Source organism: Dicentrarchus labrax, unplaced genomic scaffold (genome assembly GCF_905237075.1).
Source record: "Dicentrarchus labrax unplaced genomic scaffold, dlabrax2021, whole genome shotgun sequence".
Taxonomy (NCBI): Eukaryota; Metazoa; Chordata; class Actinopteri; family Moronidae; genus Dicentrarchus; species Dicentrarchus labrax.
This window is the reverse complement of record NW_026136712.1, coordinates 2522692-2548346: the sequence shown is the minus strand read 5'-3', so window position 1 is coordinate 2548346 and position 25655 is coordinate 2522692. Positions and strand designations below refer to the sequence as shown.

General features: G+C 40.8%; 3 protein-coding genes across 12 annotated transcripts in view; 1 reads left to right on the top strand and 2 right to left on the bottom strand.

The window, feature by feature from the left end:
* Nucleotides 1–2914, bottom strand: part of plcd3b (phospholipase C, delta 3b) — a 32347-nt gene extending 29433 nt beyond the window's left edge. The window contains exon 1 of the mRNA XM_051416780.1: nt 2593–2914. Coding sequence (XP_051272740.1) covers nt 2593–2677 — 85 coding nt within the window. The 5' untranslated portion in view covers nt 2678–2914. The remainder of the gene's footprint in view (nt 1–2592) is intronic.
* A 1957-nt stretch (nt 2915–4871) lies between these two features.
* On the top strand, nt 4872–12867 carry acbd4 (acyl-CoA binding domain containing 4). Its single transcript, XM_051416808.1, has 11 exons — nt 4872–5107; nt 5927–6058; nt 6963–7083; nt 7969–8053; nt 8293–8413; nt 9391–9555; nt 9634–9731; nt 9916–10126; nt 10220–10431; nt 10588–10641; nt 11016–12867. The coding sequence occupies exons 2-11, from the start codon at nt 5968–5970 to the stop codon at nt 11142–11144; spliced, it is 1287 nt and encodes a 428-aa protein (XP_051272768.1). The 5' UTR covers nt 4872–5107; nt 5927–5967; the 3' UTR covers nt 11145–12867.
* A 4314-nt stretch (nt 12868–17181) lies between these two features.
* LOC127372859 (rho GTPase-activating protein 23) overlaps nt 17182–25655 on the bottom strand; it is a 72834-nt gene continuing 64360 nt past the window's right edge. For all 10 annotated transcript variants that reach the window (XM_051416733.1, XM_051416729.1, XM_051416728.1 and 7 more), the window contains 9 exons: nt 25049–25201; nt 24824–24902; nt 23666–23739; nt 23449–23538; nt 23231–23356; nt 23093–23137; nt 22847–22940; nt 21403–21434; nt 17182–21302 (listed from right to left, as the gene is read on the bottom strand). In XM_051416733.1, coding sequence (XP_051272693.1) covers nt 20298–21302; nt 21403–21434; nt 22847–22940; nt 23093–23137; nt 23231–23356; nt 23449–23538; nt 23666–23739; nt 24824–24902; nt 25049–25201 — 1698 coding nt within the window. In that variant the 3' untranslated portion in view covers nt 17182–20297. The remainder of the gene's footprint in view (nt 21303–21402; nt 21435–22846; nt 22941–23092; nt 23138–23230; nt 23357–23448; nt 23539–23665; nt 23740–24823; nt 24903–25048; nt 25202–25655) is intronic.

Sequence of the window (25655 nt, the reverse complement as noted above, 5' to 3'; positions counted from 1 at the left end):
ATTTTTATAAAAAACACGTGCTGTGTATTTGTCCAGACTGATTTTAAACTTTGGTGTCCCACATAGGAAATAAACAAACATTTAGCAGCTGTTAAATCAAATGTCCTCCTCAACCAGAGGACGCATTCAGAGTTCCAGGTGTTAGCCCCTGCTTTGGTCCTCGTGCTGTTTGGGGTTTGGTCAGTAATATGGGGTCAGTATGTTAGCACACAGTGCAACTGGAACCTCGTAATCACTGTTCTCTGCTGCTATTCTCTCATTTATATCTCACATAATATACAGTATTTTACAGTTGTGTGTATTTTCTCTAATAATAAGTTTAATTTGAATGAAATGAAAGATTTGATTTCTAGGCCCCTGATGTATCCCAGCAGACACTGACTAACAATTAGAAAACAGCTAACTTTAACAGTTAACTGCTGGCAGAATAGTGATATTTACCATTGCTTTAGCTCTGCTTTAAACACAGCAGAGATGGAGCAAGCTGTATGTTCTACAAAGTGTTAACAGGTGTGAACCATTAATACACACTGGACCTTTAATATGATACATTACTTAGCCTCAGAACCCTCCACAGTTTGGCCTGTGTGCCTGCACAGACAATACCAGCACCAACAGAACCACTGAGCCTCTAAATGTCAGAGAGAAGCCGGTTAATACTCAGACACAGTTTTTACATTGAGATGTAGAGCAGCATCATCTACAAATATAGACTGTAGATCTGTGGTTGAGTTGTCTGTCTGCAACATCCAGTGACTAACGGGGCTACAACACAGGGCCTAATGCCATAAAAAAACCAACTTGGTTAATCAATGCATGGTTTAGTCTATAACATGTCAAAACATTACAAATGTCTATCATAGGTTAAAAGAACGCAAAATGATGTCTTTAAACAACTTGTGTTGAATCACTAATTGTCACATTGATCCAGATGTGTTCATAATAATAAACAGAAAAAAGAAAGCTGCAGTGACTGAGTACTGATCATTATTCACAACAGCTCCCAGTTCACCCTGTCCTAGACTGTAAACTACAACCCAAAGAGCCTTCTGTTCCTGGATTTTATTTAAGTTCCTCAAATGTCTCTGTTATCCACCATTACTGTTCTGCAGAGACCCAGGTGTATTAGTTTGTTCCTCGTGTTCCTCACTGCACCCAGGAGTTGTTTTTCTACCAAAACATCCAAATTCTGACTGACAAGATTTTAGAACACTATCCACTCTGATACGCTGCCACAATGTACATTTTCATTGACACACATTCTTATGAATTAAAATTATTTTTTGAATTAAAATTATTTTTTAACTTTCACTATATCCTGACAGTAGTACAGATTATTACCCATGTACTACTGTCAGGGTATAGTGAAAGTTTTAGCAAATCAAATTTACCAGATATCATTTTTGGATATATATTTTTTGTTTTTACAAGTAGCATGAAGGAAACTACACCCTGAATTTCATTACACAACCCTTTTTGCAAAATCACAGTTCAATTAGTTTGTAACCTTGTATTATGTGACCTGACGAACAACACAGGGACCTTTTGAGTGGAATAAACCTCAGTAATTCTTAAACGTGTACCATGGCTGCTCATGAGCAGCAGATGCACATTCAGCTTGCTATGGCTGAGGGTGAGCAGATCAGAGAAAGCAGCCAGGCTCTGCGAACTCTTGGACTGAGCTGCATCGTCCCTTTATGGATTTTTCTTCCAGCAACGGGAGGATTTGCTGTTTTTTTTTGCTCTGTTTTATATCACTGTCGGTTGAATATCTTTTGATTGTTAAACTGTTGGTCATATTGGACAGCAGTTTGAAGACATCTCATTGGGCTCTGAGAAAATCTGCTTTTGACATTTTTCATAAAAATAACTGACATAATAATCAGTAATGAAGATAACTGTTGCACATACAACTTTTAATCACTTCCAGCTGAAAACGTAAGAAAGTATTGATACACTAGAGTATTGTGATATTGTATCGATTCTCAGAAACACTGTATGGATTTTTGTGTTTAAGAACCACGCGATAACAGTGCTGTAAACTGCATTTATGGTGGTGTGTCTAAAAATCAAAATGTATCTACTTGCTTACAGTATTGCAATATGTATCCTACCTAATACACAGCACTACTTCAACAGGACTTGATTATGGCGCAAATTTTTTGGCCAAAAAAATTAATCCTATAGATCATGGTTTATAACACAAATGTACACCATTCCTCTTGGTAACCCGAGCTCAGCTGGATTCATTATTCCACTTCTGATAATAACATGTAATTCAGTGTAACATAGGCTACATTATACAGCTGTAACATATTAAAGTGTGAATGTGTATTAAAACGCTAAGAAGAGGAATCTTGTGTTAATTCTACTACTTTTGCTTTCTTTTTGAGGTCGGCTCAGAGTATATGACATGAAAGTGTCCACTGCTGGATCCTTATTTCCCACTGATTTGAAATATTTCCTCATTGCAGAGAAGGGGGGGGGGGCGGGGACATAACGGTAATCTACAGTCAGTATATCAGTCTTACAATCTCAGAGGCAGAAGCCTTTCATCATTAAATAATTGCAGGAGCAGTATCAAACACTCACCCAGGTTCTTCAGGGGGTCGATGGCCTTAGACGTCCCGGCTCCGTTCTTCCCCCCCGGAGCTGCTTTCTTTCTGTTCCCCAACATAACGCAAGGAGGCTGCGCTTTATTTCTCCCTTCCTCCCTTCCTTTGCCTTCCCTGTGGCCGGATCCTGCGTTGTTGCTCGGACAGGAGGTCAGCGGTCTAGTGGATCAGCTGTGTGGAGCTCCTGCAGGAGGACAACGGGAGCGTCTCCGCAGACACAGCGCTGCGCAGGCTGCACCTCATGGTTTTATTCTGGAGGAGGAAACCAGGAGCCGGGCCAAACCTTCACCCTGCTGATGTCACTGAGCTCGGATTTATAAACACAGGGAGCTGTAGGGATCAAAAAGGCGTCGAACCCACAACACACCAAGGCTTCCTGGGGTGGCCTTCAAAATAAAAGTCGCTGAAAGTAGTTGGGATGAACAAAAATGAACAGTAGTTTATTGACCCAGTTTTATATGTGGGGCTGATCTCTTCCACAGAGACACAGATATGTAGATATGCTATGTGCTAGGCTCTCTATGTTGAAAAGACAATCACATTTTTAAGATGCTTAAAAGTTAAAAGCGATGTAGGCTATTCATTTTAAGTTAGCTTCTGTAAGCTAAAGGCTAGCTAACTATCTAGACAGTGCTGACCTCTGAGGAATAAAAGAAAACTCAAGTTGAAAATGGAGGAATTTATTAGCTGTGTTTCATCATCCAATTTCATTCAACCCTGCTTTGAGATGTAACTTATAATAAATTATATATTATTTAAACGTTTGATGCAGATTAGCTAGCTAGAGTCCACTGAGCTTCTGAAGGCTTGCTCAGCTGTTATTGGAGCACAGAGCAGGAAGGGGCGGGACTTAACCACTGTTTCCATCTTTATTATAAAAAAGTAAAAAAGAAAAATCTTATATAAGACATAATCTTATGAAATGGGCTGTGTGTGAAAGTGATTGGGACCCCTTCCCTGATTGTAACACCCCTGCTGTCCTGCATGTAATATGATTTAGGTTTTCACTTACAAGGAAAAACTTGAACTTGAAACTGCTCATTACTATTACTAAATAAAAACTGAATATTTCCCTATGGATCATTTCTCTTTATTTCCACAGTTTGAACTGGAGTTCTTTTCTGCTGTGCGATCTAATGAACATTATGCTTTTGTTGTGAAAGCAAAATCTCAACATGTCCGGCCTTTGTGTTGTGTGTCTGTTGCCGCTTGATAACGGACGGATTTTAAACGGATTATAGACCGAAGAGAGACGTTCATGTGTCTAATCTGAAGCAGCCGTCCTCCTCTCGGTCTACTAGTCTCTAATGTGATCCAAAGCACAGTCTGAGTGATGAACGGAACAGCTGATCCTCCAGTACTGCCCGCTGTAACTGGGGCAAAGGTGCTGCAGAATGATTGCTGTAATAGATGGACTGCAGAGAGTTGATTGATTGATTGATTGATTGATTGCTCTTTAGCTGATCTGAAACACGCTGTACATCAGTGTATGAATGTGTGTGAATGGGGTGAGTGTGGCATGTTGTGTACAGCGCACTGGGTGCTCGAAAGACTAGAAAGGCGCCATATAAGGACAGTCCTTTTACAATTTACCATTATGAAGTACAAACACAGAACTGGGCTCAATGATGTGATATCAGGCTGCCTGTGAGGAAGGCTGGGTCTGCTGCGGAGCTATACAGAAACCATTAAAGCTTATGTATTCATCTGTCTATGATGTGCTTCTTTTTTGTGCCTTTTTTGTATCACATGTAGCTTTTATTGTTTTGTTCATTTCAGTTCAGTTCATTTGTTTTAAGATAATATAGGATAATAGGTGAATAGAAATATATAATACATTTTAGTTATAACACTTTTAATCCAATAATGAGTTGTACAGTGACAAAACACAAACATAAATCAATAAAAACATTTAAGAAAATAAGTGAAAAGCGAAATTCAAATCAAATAACAAAAACAAAATTTGGGAAAAAAACAATATACACGTACATGTATATATAGTTAATGTATATGTAGTATAGATACATGCGCACTTTAGGGAGATAAAAATTAAATTATCAGTAAGCCATTAGATTTTACAGAAGACAATTAAAAGAAGATACTGGTATTACAAGTCTGAGTGCTTTAATTTGTATTATTGATATTTTATTAATGTATTATTATTCATTCATTCATTCATTATTATTGTTGTTTTATGGGTGTCCCTTTAAATACTCAAGTGGGCGCGGTCAATGACGTGTCACGTGACTTGACACGGAAGTCCTCTCCATACACTACAGACGATAGGTCAGTTGCAGCCCAGCTAGGTTCGTGGGCGCTTTCGCCATTAAACTTCAGTTTCCAAGTAAACGTCAAGTAGCCGAAGCCGCAGTTGGCGGTCGGCTCATTGAACGTTGCCGTGTCTGTGTGCTCTCTGTCTGTCTCTCTGTCTGTCTCTCTGTCCGTTCCCTCCGTACCGGGGATGGCAAGCGGCAGGACACACAGCCAGTGAGGTAAGACAAGTTAACAAGCTAACAGGCTACACCGGAGCTCCTAACTTGGTTAGCTAAGTTAGCTAGCTCGACTAACTTTAATTTGTGGCTCTTGCCGTTGTTGTTTTTCCTTATCAAAGTAAAACCCGGGGTTTGGTAATGCGTTGTTTCTCTTCATAAACGTGCAGCAGAATATTATGTGTATGCTCTTAACTTGAACCACCGGCAAGTCTTCCGTTCGGCCCGAAACTGCACGAGATGAAATCCATCAGAAAATGTTCTAATCGGTGAAAGTCGTTAATGCGCCATATAGACTGCGTATTAACCTGTATCAGCAGTACTACACACAGTGCTGGGCGGTAGGATCATGTAGCTTATGTTCTGCATTGGACTTTATTGGTTTCTTGTATTGAATATACATGAAGTATCACATTGAGTATAGCTCGGGCAGACTGTCACACTGCTCTGTTTTACCACTAAAACCACATCATGAACACTTTCCAATAAATCTCTGACCAGATGAAACAGCAATCAGTGGAAGGACAGGAGGACATTCCCATAGTGCTGAGCGTTAAAGCTTTGGAAAGCTTTATCTGGTTTCCCACTCCTGTTTAAGAAATCATTTTTCAGGAATATTTGTCACAATACAGGACAGACAGATATATTGTCCTGTTTGAAAGATATGTTAGCCACTGATGAATTTAAAGAAGCAGCATGATGTGAATACAGTTACTTATTGATTGCGCTCTCCTAACAGACTTGCTATAACTGTGTGTGTGTGTGTGTGTGTGTGTGTGTGTGTGTGTGTGTGTGTGTGTGTGTCTGTGCGTGCTCTCTCAGCTCCAGTTGCACTCCAGCTAGATTAAACAAGTCCCAGTGTCATGCCGGTCCCAGCTATGGCAGAGACCGTGGTTGATCACCAGAGACGCTTTCAGGCTGCTGTGGATGTCATCCATAACCTCCCCAAAAATGGTAAGTAGCCTTTTTACAGACATCACATTACATCACGCACCATGTGATGAAGGTTTGTTGCTGGTCAGACTGTAACGCTTCATGAGACCGTGTCTTTATTGTTGTAGAGTTGAAGTGTGGAGCTCAGAAGCCTCGGGGCAGTTGACCTGTTGGGGCAGATGTGATTCAGTATAAAACCAGATTATTAAAAAACTGAGTGTAGCCTCAACAGCTATGTATTATCTCCTGGATATTTGGTCATATAAACAAACTTTGAAAACAATATCACCTATTAGTATTATTTTTATTATTACATGCAAGTGCTCATACTTTCTATGATTTGTAAAACATTCCATACTATATGTATTGTTGTCAATGAGAAGCACTGTCTAGTGATCTGCAGTCCTTATTGGGTTTCTCCACCTGAATAGAGAAATAGGCAGTTGGTAAAATAACTAGACTTGTGGTACATATTTTATAGAGTTGTGAATGTTTCCAACGAGGCTCAAACCCAGAGGAATTGTCCTTTTATTCAGCTAACGGTATGTTTCTTACTTACTTACTTCTAACTTCTGTGTAAACGGTGGAGAGTGAGAGGAAGTCGTAATGTGAATAAAACTACCTCGTCTGTGAACATAATTTCTGCCTGAGTCAGGTCAGATAGATTTTCATCAGCAATGGTGGTTGTTTAATAATGAACACAACAACTCCCATGTTATCACATCCTATGCTACTTCACCAAATATCATACTATGTCTTTTGTTGCTTTGGTGTGAGAGACCCCCTGGTAGGGATGTATGATATTATTGCATATTGTGATAATAAAAACAGTGTCGTTTCAGTATTGTGAGAATTGTGAGTGAAGTGATTCCAGTATGTTTGTCCGTTTTAAACAAACCAAAAAGCTGTCTGTGTCATCTTGCAGGTTCCTACCGGCCGTCCTATGAGGTGATGCTGCGTTTCTACAGTCTGTACAAGCAGGCAGTGTGTGGACCCTGTACAGTGCCCCGACCCGGCTTCTGGGACCCAGTCGGTCGCTACAAATGGTCTGTATCTGTGTCTGCTTGTATAACATAGAGCCAGTGTGTTTAATTCTTTTGGCCAGTAGACATTACACGTTTTCTGCGTTTTGCATGGACTTTGGTGTGTTGGTCTCTCTGTGAGTCAGTTGCTTTGTCTTTAGGTACAAGTAGCAGATAATTCAGTTAATCTCTACACTGTGGCGACTAATGAGCGCAGAGAGGATCAGTGTCTTGCTTAAGGAAATCTTGATAGGACTTGATGGCCTAACACTGAGCTTAATGTGGGATTTGAACCTGATGGACAGTTTCTTACATACCAATACGATTAAGATGATGCAATTAGTTCTTTAACATATTTGCTGTTTCAAGCTGGTATTGTGTATTTTGCCTTCTGTACAGCTGAAATTATTAGTTGCTTAATATGAACAAACAGAAAAAAAAACCAGAATCGGTTGTATTGACTCAGGCAGGAACATAGCGAGTTACAGTAATCTAATAATAGCATGGAGAATAGCTTTCTTGTTCCTTGCAGAAAAAAATATACATTTTGAAAAGAAGCAAAATAGACAACATAAGTCACATGTGCATGGATGCAGGAGAACAGAGAACCTAAGTGGGGGAAAATGTGATCAATGGAAGAGTCTGGACCTGTGATCGTAGCTTATCAGAGTTTACCTAAAGGAAGTGTGGTGATGAGCAGTTTTTAGCATTTGTAAGGTTGGAATAAAAAAAGAAATGGTTGCTAACAAATCTTCAGGGCATTGATACTGAAGAATGATAAAGTGTCACTGCTACATACAGGTGTATTATTTATATATTGCTCTATTAGCACAGCTGCGAGGTCAGAAGAACTGCAGTACAATCAAATGTTGAGTAATGGTTGATGTTTTTTGACCAATTGTCCTTCAGGGACGCCTGGAGCCGCCTGGGACAGATGAGCAGTGTGACCGCCATGGAGGAATACGTGGACGAGATGAAGAAGGTTGCACAGGAGGTACATGAGGGATTTATTTCACTTTAACATTATGGTCCCCAATAAATGAATAAATAATGTTGATGTGAAGAGCCTCAGCTTTTGGCCACCTGTTTCCTACTTGTTCCTTAGCTCAGTTCACAGTAACACTGTGTAGTGTAAATAAAGCATCTGTCAGCAGCATGCTGCCTGCTCAGATGAACACAGGGACGGGTAAGTAACAATCTAGTGATCAATAAAGGTTTCCACTGACTCTGCAGGTCATCGACACCATGCCCATGAATGAGAAGACGGCCTCGCTCTTCCACCACTTCGAGCCTCTCTACCTGGTCATAGATGACATGCCGCGGCCTCCAGAGTCGCTGCTCACCCTCAGAGAAGGTCAGTGATCCCGATGGTCGGCCTCTAACCAGCACTAACCGAGCTGCACTGAGATCTGTTCTGCCACGTCAGCCAATGCTGTTAAACTGGGTGTCTGTTAGGAGCCTGAGCGGCTTATAATGCACTTCATATTATTTCATACGTAGCAGTGTGACATCAAGTCTAAAATGTCACTCAATGCTAATTCGGTAATGTTGGTATTTGTTTGGAAAATATGATGAGGATGCAGGAGGAAGAACATGCATTGTTGTTCATTCAAAACTGTAAATACAGCAAGTAATTAGGTTTTTAAAGCTGCACTTATTCATATTTTTTTTTAAATATTACCCGTGGATTGAATGGCTCACAGCTCTGCAGCTCTGTGGGGAATTCCAGCATTGTTGTTTGTGTTTTCTGGCTAGCAAACTGGTTTTGAGCAGCAGGCAGCTGTTTTCAATGAGAAAGCTGTGATAAAGCCACTGTGCACTACCTGCTGAGCACCAAACAGCTTCCCATAAGCTTACAGTGTGAAAGAAGTAGCTGTAAAACAGTGGATATATTTTTTTGAGTATCAACACCCCGCAAAATCACTTGTATGAATTTGATCCATTTGGTCTGATAACATTTGGAAAGTCTAGAAGAGCAGCATGATTAAATTGTTTTATCTCCATTCAAGTTAGCAGAGTTAGCCGCTTGGCCGTCGAAGTCTCTAGTGTGCTTGCTCAATGGGCCACGCAACGCAGAACCATATGTGGAAGATCTGGCTAATTTGTTGAACTTTCTTGGCTCCATGCGCCACTGAGCAGTTTCCGTAGGAATGAACTGAGCCCCGGCCCCAACACTGCGTCAGGTTCTTCTTAATACGGCCATGGTTTATCTGCTGTGTTGACAGTTTCTATTCTCACTCAGCTTTACAGGACACGAATGGACCTGTCCTGACTTTTTGATCACGATTCTCACAATGTGGATGTATGTCCGTGCTTCGTCCTTTACTGTAGGTCTAAAAGGAAGCGAGCATGCTAACAAGCCTGTGGAGACGAAGGATGAGGATGAGGAGCAGGGTGGTCCTAAAGAAGACTCTTTTCTTCCAGAGGGTGCAGATCCTGATCAGGAGTTCAACCTCTCTGATGTTATAGACCTCACTGCACACACCATCGCTAATGGTACGTAATGGATAGAGCTCAACTGCTCACAGCTCTCTCTCTCGTTATCTATCTAAAGTGCTTGTTGTTCTCCTGCAGACTCTGGTGTGTGTGAGGGTGTGGTGTTGACCAGCGACTCAGAGAGCGAGATCTTCTGTGACTCTGTGGATTCAGTGGAACAACTTGGCAACATCAAGGTACAACTCAACTCGCATCCTGGGAGATGAAGCACTTGTCCATGGCCAGGGTGCTGTCACTATACAGAGCTAATAAAGATCACCGCAGAGTATCAGAGAGCAGGAGCATGAGGTCAAAAGTAATATATGGAGAGTTTCATTAAATGTAAATAAGACTGTTTCAAAGATTGATTTCTATTCGCAGATTCCAGTTGTCAAGTCCAATGGTTTTCATAATGGCCACATGTCCTTGGAGTCCCCTCCGGACCAGAGCCAACAGCTGGAAGGCCATCTGGAGGTCAGACAGGTCGGAGCAGGTCAGGGTGGAGAGGGTGCAGAGGATGGAAAGGGTCAGGGTCCCAGCAGAAGGAGCCGAGACACTGGACGGGAAGGTTCCTACCACAACTGGAGAGAACGTAAGCTGCTGCAACATGGACGTATCTGAATGCACTGTTTGTCTGATACATCAGAAGAGGTAGCTGCATTCAAAGAACTATTATGGTCTGTAGGTGGTGTTCCTCAGGGCAGTCCGAGGCGGGGGACCCCAGGTGGTGGAGGTGGGGCCGGACGAGGAGGAGGGGACGGTTCAGAGGGCGGGGTCGAGAGGCTGCATGACGCCCAGCTACAGCAGCAGATCATCCTGGCCCTACGGAGGCTCAGAGAGGACATGAGGAGTGTGATGGACAGGCTGGAGGCAGTGGAGAGGCTTGCTGCTACACATGTGAGCACGTTATGTGATACACACGATACATGATAGTAGGATACATTCACTGTTGGTTTGTCTCAACCTAAGAAGAAAAAAGACGCAAAGAAAAACAATGTTGAATATCGCTAGACTTCAGTGGTCTAAGGCTCACAGCTGTTTCCTGTGTGACAGAGTCAGAGTTCAGAGTGGAGACCGTGCCCGCAGTGTGCAGCCTCACAACAACAGGTACGTTACGACTGTTTGCTTTGTTCCTGAACGTCCTAAACTTATGATAGTGTCTTCAAACTAACTGCTGAATATGAGCATAAAAGTTCATTTTGGACTTTGGGAACAGCAGTTTCCATATCTCCATCAGATAATCATTTTGGCTGTTAGACGCAGTTGAAAGCTCTGGAAACTGCTAAAAAGTCGACCTTAAGCTAAGGATCATTTGTCAGATGTGCTGAATTTTGACAGGTGCTAAATGCAGCCTACATGACCAGGTAAAAGGTGTACTTCCATCACGGGAAAGTAGTCTGTCCCTGGTTGTAGCTGCAGTAGGAGCATTGTAACAGCTGACCACGTGTTGTATGATAAATAATGAGATGTTTGATTTGCAGGAGGAGAAGTGGTGGCCGTTTGACGTGTCAGGTCAGACCGTCCTCCTCTTTCTGCTGTGGCCATTTGTCGCTCAGGGTCTGGTCTACATGCTGAGAAAAGCCCAGAAGAGGAGTCGCATATCTTCATGAAGGAAGCCCATGGAGACATTTAACCATCCGCCTGCAGTGATCCACCGGTGCAAGAAGTTTAATTTCTACAGCAGAAAGGATTGAATCAAATTCATGGGAAGGCTTCATCCTCCCTTGTTGTGTTCACCAAAAGGAGGGAGGGAAGTTAGCGGACTTACTGTCTGCTAGGAGAGAAATGCATCCACCTCAGGATCCAGAGATCCTCTCACTCACTACTGCAAACAAATCTTTATTTAAATTTCAAGTGGATTAATCAGCTGGCTTCTGTTGAGCAGCAGGAAGCAGATAGTGAACATGATATTGACTTGGATAAGTGCTTAAATACTGATCATGAGGAGCCTGAATGAAAGACTTGGATTATATTGGTATATTATCCAGGTTACTGAGACATAATGCACATTCACCATATTTCTTTCTGGGATAAGCTCCATGTCTTATGTAATATACAGAATATTGTCAAATACAGCACAATGCAACCGAAGTATCTGCTCTCCAGTGGAAGGAGTCACTCTGCAGATGGGTCGCTGTAGTTGTTGTAATGTCAGTGTCATTTTAAAACCCGCTGTCTCTCTGCGATGGGGACGAGCAGCTCTGTATAGACCTTTTTCACAGCGGCTATTTTGACATGAAATAGTAGGGTAAACACAGGTGACCAATGATGCTAATTAAGGTCTCGTTCTATTTTGGTGGAGGAGCTGCTATTGACCCTCCCTAAGCCCCTCCCCTTCCTCCTTTCCTGGATTTAGATATGTTATATGCTAGCTTCTATATGTTGGAAAGACAACCACATTTTGAAGATGGTTAAAAGATAAAAGTGACATATACAGTACAGTCACAGCTTAAGTAATGTTAAATAATGCTAGCTAGCTTATTAGCTTCTGTTTTGCTAACATAGCTAATTGATTTAGCTAGCTAACTTATGTGATATGCCACTTTAACTCTGAAGATGGTTAAATGATAAGAGATAGCTAGCTAATGTTAGCAAAAACACCAGCTAGCTAATCTACATTAATTGTTTGGTATCTAGTTAGCTGGCTAGTTATTAACTAGCAAACAATTGATGTAGATTAGCTAGCTAGTTAGTGTATATATATGTTATTTTATCTTTTAACTGCTGTTGTCTTTCCAACATAGACGAGCCTACGAGAAAAGAGGAAGTTGACTGAGGCCTGCTCAACTATTATTGGAGCACAGAGCAAAAAGGGGCGGGACTTAGGAAGAGACAGACGTGCATGTCTGCTCACAAGAAAGACTCTGCTACGCTAAGTAGTACACAACCTTCAGTATTATTTTTGGTAACACCTGTGTTTACCCTACTATTTAATGTCAAAGGGGTGCTGTGAAAAAGATCTGTTTGACTACTCGTCATTTCATTGTAATCTTTAAGGTATAATTCTGACAATGAAGCCATCTTTCCAGTGTTGTGGTTCTCTGTCTCTTAGACTGCCCGTGTCCTAACTGTACATAAATGACATCTAGAATACGACTTCTGATAGAACATCTATTTTTATGGATCCAGTATCAACGTTAAAATAATCAGATTGATTTGTTGCACCTGGAGTCATCTATTATGACTCTGGGTGTAATCAGATGAAATGACAAGTGTACTTGAGACTTCTGTCAATAAATGATGGAAGAACTATTTTCACGACTGCCCTGTAGTGAACAGTAATGTATAATACTAAAGCATGAGATCTAATTAAAAAGTCTATATTGAATAGAAGGTTGTGTTGTGTCAAATATGAAGAATCTTCTCATTAGGCCTTACAGTGGTAAAGTAGCAGTGGCTGCTGATAATGCAGTTATGAAAACAGTACTGAAGTGATATTGTTTAGTTAAAGTGAGTGTTAAACAGCTCTACACTCTGATACTGAGAGTTCTGTTGGTTAGCATTGGCCTCCCGGTCCCTCCTTTCTGCAGTAAACGGGGAATACAGTTTCTGGTATCCTTTATCCATTTTATCCAATCAGGACAGGGAACTCCACAAAAATCCCACAGACTTTCAGTGTGGTGGAATGGGAAGGAGGGAGGGTTCCACTAACTGCAAGATTGGACAGGAAGTTAGCCTAAATGATTCCAGCACAATGTTGGTGTGTGTTTCTCCATTTGCATTGGCACTGACTCTAACTGTCCCTACAACATACACCCATCAGCCATAACATTACAACCACTGACAGGTGAGGTGAATAACATTGATTATCTGGTTATCATGGCTCCTGTCAGTGGGTGGGATATATCAGACAGCAAGTGAACATTTTGTCCTCAGAGTCGATGTGTTAGAAGCAGGAAAAATGGGCAGCGTGAGGATCTGAGCGACTTTGACGAGGGCCACATTGTGATGGCTAGACCTTCTGTCCACCAGGGTGCCCAGGTGGTCACAATGTTATGGCTGATGGGTGTATAAACACACTGATGAGTAGCTACAACACAACATGTTAGAGTTCCATATGAATAAAGTCACATATATGTAACCGATAACAAATAAATATAAAGTAAATAATATTTTTTAATGTGTTTGTTTTAAGACATAACTTGGATATTATTGGAATATTAAACATGGGCTGACACAGTCCTATAATGTTCTACTGATATTCTGATTAATTCAAATGAAAATTGATCAAAATCACAGAAAACACTAATGATAGAAATATTGAAACATATTAGATTGATGAAACATATTACAGTGATATTAGAAATTAGTATGTAATATATATATATATATATATATATATATTACAGGCAGGTACTACTGGAGAAAAGAAAAAGCAACGGCTGACCTTTCAACCATTAGGTTTAATAGCGAACTGTAACCCTTAAATCTCTGATCCCCTTCTCCCATCAGGAATAAAAGCAAACTACCAGCCCAACTTACTGTGTCCCCTCCTACTTTAATGATCCAACCAATGCAATGAGCAAACAGCACACAGGGAGTGAGAGTGATCACTAACACGTACAGTTCATTTCTTAAGAACAATGCAAACCCTCCTTCCATCACATTATCATACAAACTGTGTGTGTGCACCTCAGCAGGATATGAATGCATGACAGCCCCCTACCACACAAAACCAACAAACAAGACTATTAAACAATTAGCAATGTGTGCATATTAAATCACATGTTTCGTAGCCACCATTCTCCTTCAGTTTCTCCCTCACGTTTGGAAAGGGAGGGTGAAGAGAGAGAGTTGCAATCTGCAACTACACCACTAGATGGCACTAAATCTTTAATGAACGCTTTCCCAAATAAACTGTAACATACACAACAGTGGCAGCAAGACAGAATAATATCAAGGAGCTCGATGGCCATAACAAATTAGAGCTGATGACTTTTTATTCTAAAAAGTAAAAGCATCCACTGCAGTGATATGTCATTCTAACTAATCTGACTACTGGTTGATTTCTTAAATAACCACACTGTGTATGGCCTTTTACATAGGTTGTATTATGCTTTACACTGATTGATTCATGAAGTCATTTATTCATTGATTGGCTAGCAGTAGTTGTGCTGTGCCTCTTGTACCAGTGAGTTTTAGTTGTACCTGTTTGTAACAAATCTTTTATCTAGTTTAGAAATGAGCTCTACAAACAGAAAACTGATCCCCAGAAACAACAGTACAACACATTCATATGAAAGAAATGCCAGTAAGCATTCAGTCGGTGATCTGGAGGCGGAGAGACATCCAAACCCGGCTCAATTTACTCATAAAGTGAAAGCTCATTAGACGTCTAGACTACATCCAACCGTTGTTTCAGCAGCGTTCTAACTAGGATTTTTCATTTCCACCACAAACAGGAGAACATTTTTGTAATACTGTAATCGGGACTACACAAGAAGGGACAAGCACCCCATAGAGGCCCTGCATGCAGAATTCTGTAGGTCCATACTGAACATCCAAAGAAAAACACCAACCAGTGCATGGAGAGCAGGATTAGGCCGTTACCCATTGATTATGAACATTACATTAAAGGACACTTACAGACTGGTTACATCTTAAAATGATCCCCCAACACACACAGAGATTTCAGGCACTACAAACCCAAGAACTGAACCCCAAATGAGTCCTTTCTGACGGCTGGTCCACTGATCAAATAACAGCCAATAATTCCAGACGTTAAAGAGTTAAATGACAATGAAAAACAAGAGATTATATTAGGAGAGGGACTGCATGTCACAAACTGAGGGACAGAGGAAGAGTGATGATTTCATATTAAACTTTAAACTGTACAGTGAACCCAATCAGTGGACTCAGTAACTGCAAGGAGATTTGGATGAATTTTGAGCTTTCTGCATTATGTATCTTTTTTTTTCATTTCAGTTTCAGCAACTTACACAATCATAGACATGCACATTCACATTTAGTCTGCTGTTTCCCATACATAATCTGCTTAATACAGACTAAGATCACTCTTCAGGTTAATTATGTATCTTTTTAACAATCATACAGACTTAACATTCGCTCTTTGGTCATTTGAACTGTTCTAATCCAGGACGAGGCTCTGTGAATACAGCTTCTGGTCTGCTCTTCAAAGTTTAGATCTTAAATAATAAATTAAACTTTAAAAATAGCTATTTTACATTTAATTTTCTTCACATAACTGAATAAAAAAACAAAGATTTAGGCCAACTGTGTATATTTTTAAAGTCTTCTTACACCCCTGAAAATCAAAAAGGCTAAGCAAACCCCCTGTGAAGCTTTGGCAACCACTAGTGGGGGTCCGGACCCCCAGGTTGGGAACCACTGGAGTAAACTAACCTCTGTATGTAAAATCAGTGGACTGGCCCCCAATATGCTAACATGTGAGTAGCCTATGAGGTACTCAGAGCATGTTCTGTAATCTCAATCTGAAATATTTGTTTTCGTACCACTTCCAAGGAAGTGTCAAAACGTTTAAATACATCACTGATGTTTTTCATGAATGAGTATATTGAGACTAGCCTTTATTACATGAGTTAAGACCCTGTTCTGCCTTTCTGCATTCTCTGTGTCCTAAATGGTGGCCTAAGACCTTTCTCTGAGTTGCACTCTTATATTTTCATAATCTATTACTCAATTGTAAGTAAGAGAGTAAATTGACTCTCAGTTTGTATCATGAATATAATCATTGTATAATCAAACTGGTTCAACCCCGCAAGTGAAAATAACTAGAGGTGAAAATGCACAACACTGTTATTCTGTTGGAAACATTGATTTGACCTGCTGATGTTCATCAGTACACAGAGCAGCCCTCCTGACAATGTTCTCTCTTTAGGTATCAGCTGCTATCAGCTGCTGGAGCCTGTGTTTGTCCTCAGATGTTTGTCCTGAGTTTGTCTGGTGTACCGATGAGATATACAATATTATTGCGTATCGCAATAAAAAACACATCATATTTACATCAGAATAATCATCATTTGGGATAATGGTGATTGTGATTTCCTCACATGGGTTGACTTGATAAAGCTGTCTAGCTCTCCAGCATACAGTCTTATATTGATTTCCTGAGTTATTTTGAACAAGGGGGACAAGGAGGAGCCTGCGTCTTTCCACTCATTCCAAAATACTAAGCCTGTCACCCTGGCTGAGAAAAAATTAACTGGATGTGTGGAAATTGTATAGATTCCAAAATACAGAACAGGGAGATGCGGTGTATCTGTGATGCATTAAATATGTGTTTCTTAACAAAATGTAAGGTAAAGGGATTCCAGTATTTTTTTAGTATTAAGCATTGTTTCATGATTATTGTGATAATATCATGTATAGCAATTATTTTGGCCAAAATAATTGTGACATGAATTCCTAGTCTGGAGGCTGATGGATGTGAGTGAACTGAAATACTACAGATGAACTTCTGTTAACCCTTGCGGCATCTGTATGGTTGATACTATTTTTGTTTAACTCTCTTGACATTTCACGCTCACTGCAGCTGGCTTCACATTTTCTGCTGTGAAACTAGTCTGTCTCTACATTCAGCTTGGTGTGATTATTGTAAATTGGGTAACTTCACATCTGAATTAACTAAACACCCACACTGGAAGCAAAAAAATGAACACAACCCCATTTCCAAAACAAATAATTTAATATATTATGTATAATATTTATATACACAGGTTAACTTAACAAGGCTTTGTACAACTGTTACAAAATTGGTCCACGCACAGTCACCCACGTACATAAAGTACATGCACAAGGGGACAGATAGAGAGAAGGACAGACTGATTTGATTAAGACAAACATGGAGTCTGGTTGTACAACAGTAGTTGGCAGTATAGTTCGGGTCACCTCCATTTTGTTTGTTCTTTTCTGATTAAAGAAAACTAAAGTTCTGGGATGGGGAGCAAAAATGCTAAAAATATCACTCAGGTAAGACTCAGTGGTTTTGGATTTAAAGCTGCAGTAAGATAACTTTCTGTCATATTAGCTGAATCTTTCACTATATCCTGACAGTAGAACATGAGACAGATAATCTGTGAAACAATCAGGTTCCTCTGGCTCCTCCTAGTGCTCCTTATGGTATTTGCAGATTATCTGTCTCATGTTCTACTGTCAGGATATATTGAGCAAATATGTCAAAAAGTTATTTTTATAAAAGTTACCTACTGCAGCTTTAAGGTGGTTATTCGCTCACTCTCAACTGCTCCCATGACACTACTCTCCTAGTAACACCGATATAAACTGAACTGAGCCTCTTTCTTGGCTCCATGCTGCTGATATTGTACAATTATCCAGATAGAAAAAAGTAATCATTTTGGCATGACTTCACATAGCTGCCTTAAACACATTGCTCCTCTGACGAAGCAGATCCTCAAACTCTGGCCCTCCTCCCCAAGCACTCTCTCTCTCACTTACAGACACACAGACACACACACACAGACACACAAAAAGGGAAGCACGATAGGCTTGTGTTGAACACTCAGGGTTTGCATATTTTTATATGTCACTGACCCCATACATGCACTTTTTTAGTCCATGGAAGCTTTGGCGTAATGCCCAAGTGACATCATCCAGAGAGAGAGAGTTGTTTTGCTCCCACAGATCGTAGAGGCTCCCTGTAGATCCACAGGAGGCTTTGGAAGAGCTTGTAAAGGGCTGAGAAAGTAAGATGAAGTGCGCTTTTCTTCTGAATTAGTGTACTGTGATGTACTCCGGCTGACAGGGAAGTGTGCATATGTAATATCTGCCCGTGCGGGTCGAAGACATCATTGGTGAAAACCAGTGGGGGAAGACACCAGCGTACAGCACAGTTGGTTCCTCCAGTGACTGAAGTCTTTGCTGGTGAGGGTAAGTTGTAACAGCAGCAACCGGGCGCTGGAGTTTCAAATGTCTAATATGGCTTTCTCTCGTTTTTTACTTCATCAGTCTAAATTTACAATTGAAGGGTTTCATTCCAAAACATCATTTCAGAAATATATGTTGAGTATAGGATTTGAAAATGCCTTACTTTTGCACCGCCAAGTGGTAGTATGAGGAATAACACTGTAAAACATCAGAATAATCTGATAGCTGCTGTAATCACATGGTGGCTTTTCATTAAGGTTGTAGGTTTTCTTGTCATTTTATAAAGAGTACTTCCTGGATATACCATTCCCTGGATTTCTCACCTTAAATGAAGTTTGATTTTAAAAACAGAACAGTGGATACTTAAAATCCTCTTAAAAGAACTTCTTCCCCCACCTCTGGGGGGGAACAACACAAAGCCAACCATACCTCAGTTTGAGTCTGTTTTCTCAGCATTTCCTATGACCAGTTCTGCATCCGAGTGATAACCATGACCATCTTCAGGGAGCAGACCTGAGGATACAGCATGTTCAGGATGCACCATTCTTCTTGGACCTTCAGCTGTAATGTTAGGATGATGTCTGCTTTCAACATTTCACTGCTCATCAACTGACTGTAGTTCTCTTTTTTTGATATGTTGGATTACGGCATAACTTTAATTGACAGGTTTTGCATTCTGCTTTGTTCGCTTAATCCAGTGGTTGTCAAACCACTCCTGGCATCCCCCCTCTTTCAGAACCCCACCATTTTTATCAGTCATTACAAATGATAGACTTAGCAACTAATAACAAAGGATCCAAGTTGAATTTTAGTGAAATAGAGGTCAACATGATTGGATAAGCTTTAACTTAGTTTTTCTCCATATTTTTCCCCTGGTCATCCACGCCCTTACAGTAGCTCTATGCTCCCCAGTTTGAGAACCACACAGCTAAACTCTAGTTTGAAAAGTTATTGGATGAAACCTCTCTGGGTGAAAAGTGCACCCAATTATATTTCTGTACAGGCCCGGTCAAACCAGCATTTTAAATGGCAGCATCTTGTAGCAAAATCAATTCATTTCAATGGAATTGTTGAGATCAGTGATTTTGTAAAGTAAACCTTTGAAACTACAATACTTGAATTTGCACCATTGACCAATAACAAACTGTGCAGGAGTCAAATACTCCACAAAAGGGTTGTAGATGGTTACAAACTGTGTTTTCCTGTTAGTGACAAAGCTAACAGTCAATTAGTAAGAACTATTGTGACTGACATTAGCATGTCCCTGGTTACTGTGCTAGAAGTTTGCTTGCCAGCTCCATCAGTTCACCACCTAGCCCTTGTGAGTAAGAATCATCTCGCCAAGCTTCTAGCACCACCTATTTCACAAAGACTCACAAATGAACTTTACCAGGGCAGTTCAGGGTTGGACTATATCTACAACTGATGTGTGGAAGTGTAGTATGTGAATACGCGAGTATAAATGGCCGATCCCACAGGTATTTTTCCTGGGAAACAGGATCACATACTGGGGAGAATTTCCCAGAAATACCAAGAAATTCTATCTCAATCCCTGTGTGCAACCCTCTTTGCACAATATATAAGGACATGGATAACTACATCTACAGTTATTTTGTAAGTAAAGGAGTAAAGATGAACAGCTTAAAAGCAGTTGAATAGTGGAACTTGAATATTGTTTTCAGCGAGTTTCAGAGTTTTCAAATAATGGTTATCTAATTTTGGAATGAAACTCTACAACTGCACACAATGTCAAAGAATTCCTTTACCATGAGATCACGTCTCCAACTTAAGGTCCCTAAAGCAACATAACACTTGGCTTTAGAAGCAGTGACACAGATCCAGTGTGTGTGAGTAAAGGGCGAGTACAAGGTACTGCATTAGTAGATGAAACAGTCGGGTTAAACTACCACCGTGTGACGACGCCACGCTCTTGTCTTGTCCCGCGGGTCCAGGGCAGATCTCCTCAGTACCACAATGGAAGATCCCGGGGTGCTCTGATCTATCCAGCCTGAGGAGGAGGAGGACAGAGGGGGTGCCTCCTGGGCGATACGAGGGAGGGGATCTATTTGCTGAATTGACCTTTGACCTACAGTTGATCCCTGAGGAACCCCAACACTCCTGTGCTGACTTCCCTCATTGACTTTGGTCACGTCCACCCTCTCTACTCTCCAACCTCTGACTCTGTCCTCACTCCTGCCCATCTCAAGGTCCAGATTCATGGACATAGCCCTTGTCCTCCCACCCCTGGTCTTCCTGTAGCGGACTGGCGCTGACTGGTTCCGGTCTGGCTGCTGGGTCCCGTGAAAGCTGGATGCCTGGTAGAGGTTGGGAAGCCTGGTGGGGCAGATCCAGAAAGGGACTGTGGGGCGTTTCGTGAGATTGTGAGACTTCAAATGGGAAGGAGGATTAGTCACAGCTGGGGGTCTTGGGTACGTGGCATGGATCTGATGGTGGGAGCAGAGGAAACTGTTCGGACGAGGTTGCGGTGCATTGCCCGTCATGGTTGTTCGCTGCCTGTTCTCCCTTTCTAACTTTTTTGCGTCATTGCCTGTTTCGCTTCCCACATCCTTTTCAGCCTCTTCATCTCCCGCCAATGAATCTTTTCGTTCTGTGGTCTCTGGAGCTTTCACCCCATTTTCCTTTTCATCCCTTTTTTCTTTTTTAGGAATCGTATGTTCTCCTTTGACTGGCTCTTCCTCCTCTCTATCCTCTTCCTCCTCACCTTCAACTCCTTCTCCCCTGTAGTTGCTGGCCTTGACTGGCTCATGCTCGGAGTCTTCGTCAGCACTGCTGCCCTGAAGGTGGGTACTGGGGCTTTTTTTACGTTTGCGGGTCACAGCAGAGATGATGGACATGGGTAGGAAGTCTCTGGCATTCAGGTCTTTCTTGGAGCCCAAAGAAAGCTGCAAGGATCAAATATCAGTCAAATAATGGTAACTCCAAATTCATATTCCAAGATCCTAGTCCCAGAATTAAAGTACAAGAAAGAGATTTCTTACTTACCTTTGACTTAAGTGAATCGCTGGTGGTGGAATCTATTGGGAAGGAACCAGATGTGGATTAGAACCATGTCATCACTGGATGGGTGGTGGTAGTAGTGTTAGTAGTACAAAGGTATGATATCTGGCTAACCACAGCACACACTACCAATTCTGCAACCTTTTGGGAGAACTCTAGCCATTATCTGAGGATCTGTCTTTAAAATAAAGCAAACAACCCTCTGCTTTTACTTTAAGTAGAAAAATGGCTAGAGTTCACCTTTAACGTCAGAGGAATGGTGATACATCGGGGTGAAACCATGGGTAAATGAAACCAAGTGCAATAGAAACACCAAACACACAAGGAGAAAGACCTGGTCCTACCGAAGGGGCTGATCCATTGTCTCAGCTAGAGAGAAACAGTGCCAAAAGGTCCGGGAAAAAAAGAGAAATTGGGAAAAAGTAGGAAACATCATGAGTATACAGAGCAGAAACAGCCGGGAAGTACAGAGATCTATTGGGAAGGGAAGACACTGAGCTGAGTCTCATTTGGTAAGGCCAGCAGTAGGAGTATAGAAATTTGAGTGAAGCAATTTAACATTAGGGTTTCAACTGGCACTAGTCATCAGTACCTACAATAATGCCCATATCATACAGCAATTGGCCAGGTGTGCAGAAGTGAGAAGGTAGGCAGGATTTTCATTCTTCACAGAACTTCCATGCCTCAGGATTTTACATCAACCAGAAATGCCAGCATTTTAAACCAAAACTGATGTATCTACTCACAAATGGAAGAGACACAGTCTGTCCTGAGAATGATCGATTAGCTTCCCAACCCTTTGCAATAAGTCAAAAAGTGTGTATTTTATTTAAGTCCTCTTTCTAGTCCATGGAGTCACCATCAAACTGCATGGCTCCCAGTCTGATCATTCCCTGGAGACAGCAGCGCAATGGCTGGACTACAAGAGGTGACTCCAGGAGTTGTCGGAGAATCACTAAGCACGTCTGTTAGAAGCAAGCGGCCTCACTGATTTTTATTTTCACAAGCCAATGGTTGTATTGAGTCTCAAACTGAGTATTTTTGTTTGCTTCCTTGGATCCTTTTTTTTTGTTGAGATAAGGACATTGTTAGTTGAACTGTGGGTTTTATATTGCATACTGACTTTATGTATAATCTTTAAATTCTGTGTAATTACTCATACAGCCAGACGGGGAGAAGAAAGTTCCGGAATGCAAGTTTAAGGAAAGTCTGTGCTGTTAAGCCCATTTTAATGAATATCATCTGTCTCCGCCTTCGAGTGTGGCTGTTTGGAACAGTTAGAAACACTCATGCCTTCAGACGTGGTAGGATGATGGCACATTGCTGTAGCTTCAAATGTGAAATTTGTGGTAATGTAAGATCCTTTCCCAGGATTTTATGTTGATGAAGCTTAAGTTTCTCTAAGTCTCACTCAAGTTGGATTCCTCACCTGATGCCTCTCCTGGCATGCCTGGCCTGCCAATGTTAGACAGCAGATGGTCAATGTTGGGCACAGGCTGCATGTCCCGCTTATCCTCTGGGGCCTACACACACACACACACACACACACACATACACACATTTACCATACCCAAAAAATAAGTACAAATGAAGACATCTGAATATAAACAATCTCTGTATTCATGACATCCTCAGTTATTTGCACTAATAAAGCCACTACTGTGGTCTAACATACCTTCTCTTCCTTATCAAACTCTCCATTGCTGAAGAACCAGTCATGCTGTTGAAGTAACAAAACACAACATCACTGGGTGATAAGACAAATACTGGTGCAGTATTTCTTGTGTGAGATGGAGCAACTGTTGGTTCTTACGTGCAGGATAAGCGTCTCCACTATTTTGTAGCGATCGGGCATGTGGGTGACCATGTCAGTCATATTGTCCTCTGACGTCCTCACCAGAGTAGGACCAAAAACCAGAGCCAGGTTTCTCGGCTCCATCTGAAAATGATATCAAAGTTATGTTCCTGTCTGGCTCCATTAACGCCCACACTAAACTGCTAATATGAAGGGGGAATAAGGTAATAGGTTACCTTATTCTTCTCAGAGTGATCTGCCACCTTCTTGAGGTGGCCCACCAGGAACTTAAGGGTGTGATAATAGTGATCTGGGAGGTCATGGATCTGGACAAAGACGGACGGGAAGCAAGAAATGCAGGTAGCAAGAAGAAGATAAAATGGTAGATTCAATTTTTAAACAAATCTATGATTAACATAACATAGTAATTGCTCAATATTATTTGACACATACCAGTTTCTTCATGGTCTTCAGCCTGTCCTCTGCGTCTTCTATCCGGTTGGCATCAATGAAGTCATTGTATTTGTCTGTAGACAGAGAAAGCGTATGAGTAACATATAATGAAAGGACTACATTCAATATTTCAACATTGGCCAATTCCTTATAACAGTCTATGGAGGTTTTTACATTATAGCAAGATATTTTGACATTATTATGACATATCATACAACATATCACATTATGACAAGAGTTTAACTCTTTGTTATAACATATACAATACACATTATTTATCTTGTTATAATCAGAGTTATTATAGTTTTGTATTTTTATTAAATGTTTGTTTTCAGTTCAGTTTAGTTTCAGTTAGTGGGTCAGTCTTTTTAGTTTAGTCTTTATTGTTTTACTAAATTGTTTTACTTTAGTTGTTATTCGTTTGAGTCATATTGATTAGAATATTTCCTGTATATTTTTATTTTATTTTACTTAGTTTAGTTTAGTTTACTTAGAATGACACAACATTGTTTTAGTTCTTGTTTTTTCACATATAGTTTTAGTTTCTAGTTTAGTTTTACTATAATAACCTTGCTTAATAACTTTCACATTATAACAATATAAATACCACATGCAAACAGCAGGCAGGAAAATTGCTTTTTATTAGTATCCAAACTGTGAAAATAATCCAGTGGCAACCCTGATTTTGCATTATATACCAGTGGTTCCCAACCAGGGGGTCGCTAAAGCTTCACATGCGGTCAGGAGGCCATCTTTATTTTAAGGGGCGTAAGAAAACCTACACACACAGTAGACCTATATCTCAACTTTTCAGTCATTTATGTGAAGAAAACTAAACTGAATCATTTTTTGATTATCTAAATCTTGACGAGCTGAACACAAGCTGTATTCACAGAGCCACCACTCTTTCATAAACAGCCTTATCCTGCATTAGAACAGTTCAAACAACCACAGAGCTAATAGAACAATGGCCAAGTAACAGGTAGAAGAAAACATTACATTTAAAGCCTATAATGATAGTTAAAAAATATAAATATTTAAATCAGGGGTCAATAATTTACTCAGTGACAGAAAAGGGGTCCCTTAGAGAAAAAGGTTGGGAACCTCTGTTATATATATAGTATTTACAGTTCACAATAAACAAACGAGTGGACGCACCATCAGTAAACAGTGGCTCAGGCAGTTTTCGGAAGAAGGATTTGAGCAGGCTGCTGATTACATTCAGGTCCTGCCATCTCTGTGGAGACAGTCAGCATTATAAAAATAATCTTACACAATGATTCTTGGTATAAAACATTCTTAGGTATGACTCCAGCTAAGACTTTTATTACAAAACAGCTTTGAAAAGACATCCTATGTGATATAAGCATGTTTCCTGCACACCTCCTCAGCAGTGTTGATGTCCATGCCCTTGTTGAGATGCTCCTGCAGGTTGGATACCATGGCGTTATTCCCCGGCACCCGGTAAATACCGGTGTACTCCAAACCTGTCGCCTCAACCACGTCGCAGCACATCTCCACAATCAGAGGGACAAACTGTGGAGAGATGGAGGCAGGCACATATAAAGAAGGGAAATTGATTGAAAACAGGAAGAGGGAAGTAAGTGTGGTGACAAAGAAGGAGTAAGAGATGGAGGTAGAGTCCAGAGACCTGCTAACTGCTAGCCTGCTTGCTCAGTAAGCTAACCCAACTCCTGGGTATTTCTCCAGTATCTGAAATCAGTCCAGTTGTTCCTGTTTCTTTCCTTGTTCTTCCCCTTGTGTATACACCAGGTAAGGACTAGAACTGGAACGCTTAAGCCCTAGACCTGACTGTATCATAAGTGAAAGCAATTAAGTAAATAAGCAGTATTTTCACCTGTGTTCCACTTCAATATTTCTGAAATATTGAAAACTTTGTGGTTAGTGTTAGTGTGTCTTCAAATGACTTGAGTTGTTTGGACTGAAGTAGAATTCATGTTATTTTTATGCTATGAATCATGTTGTTGGT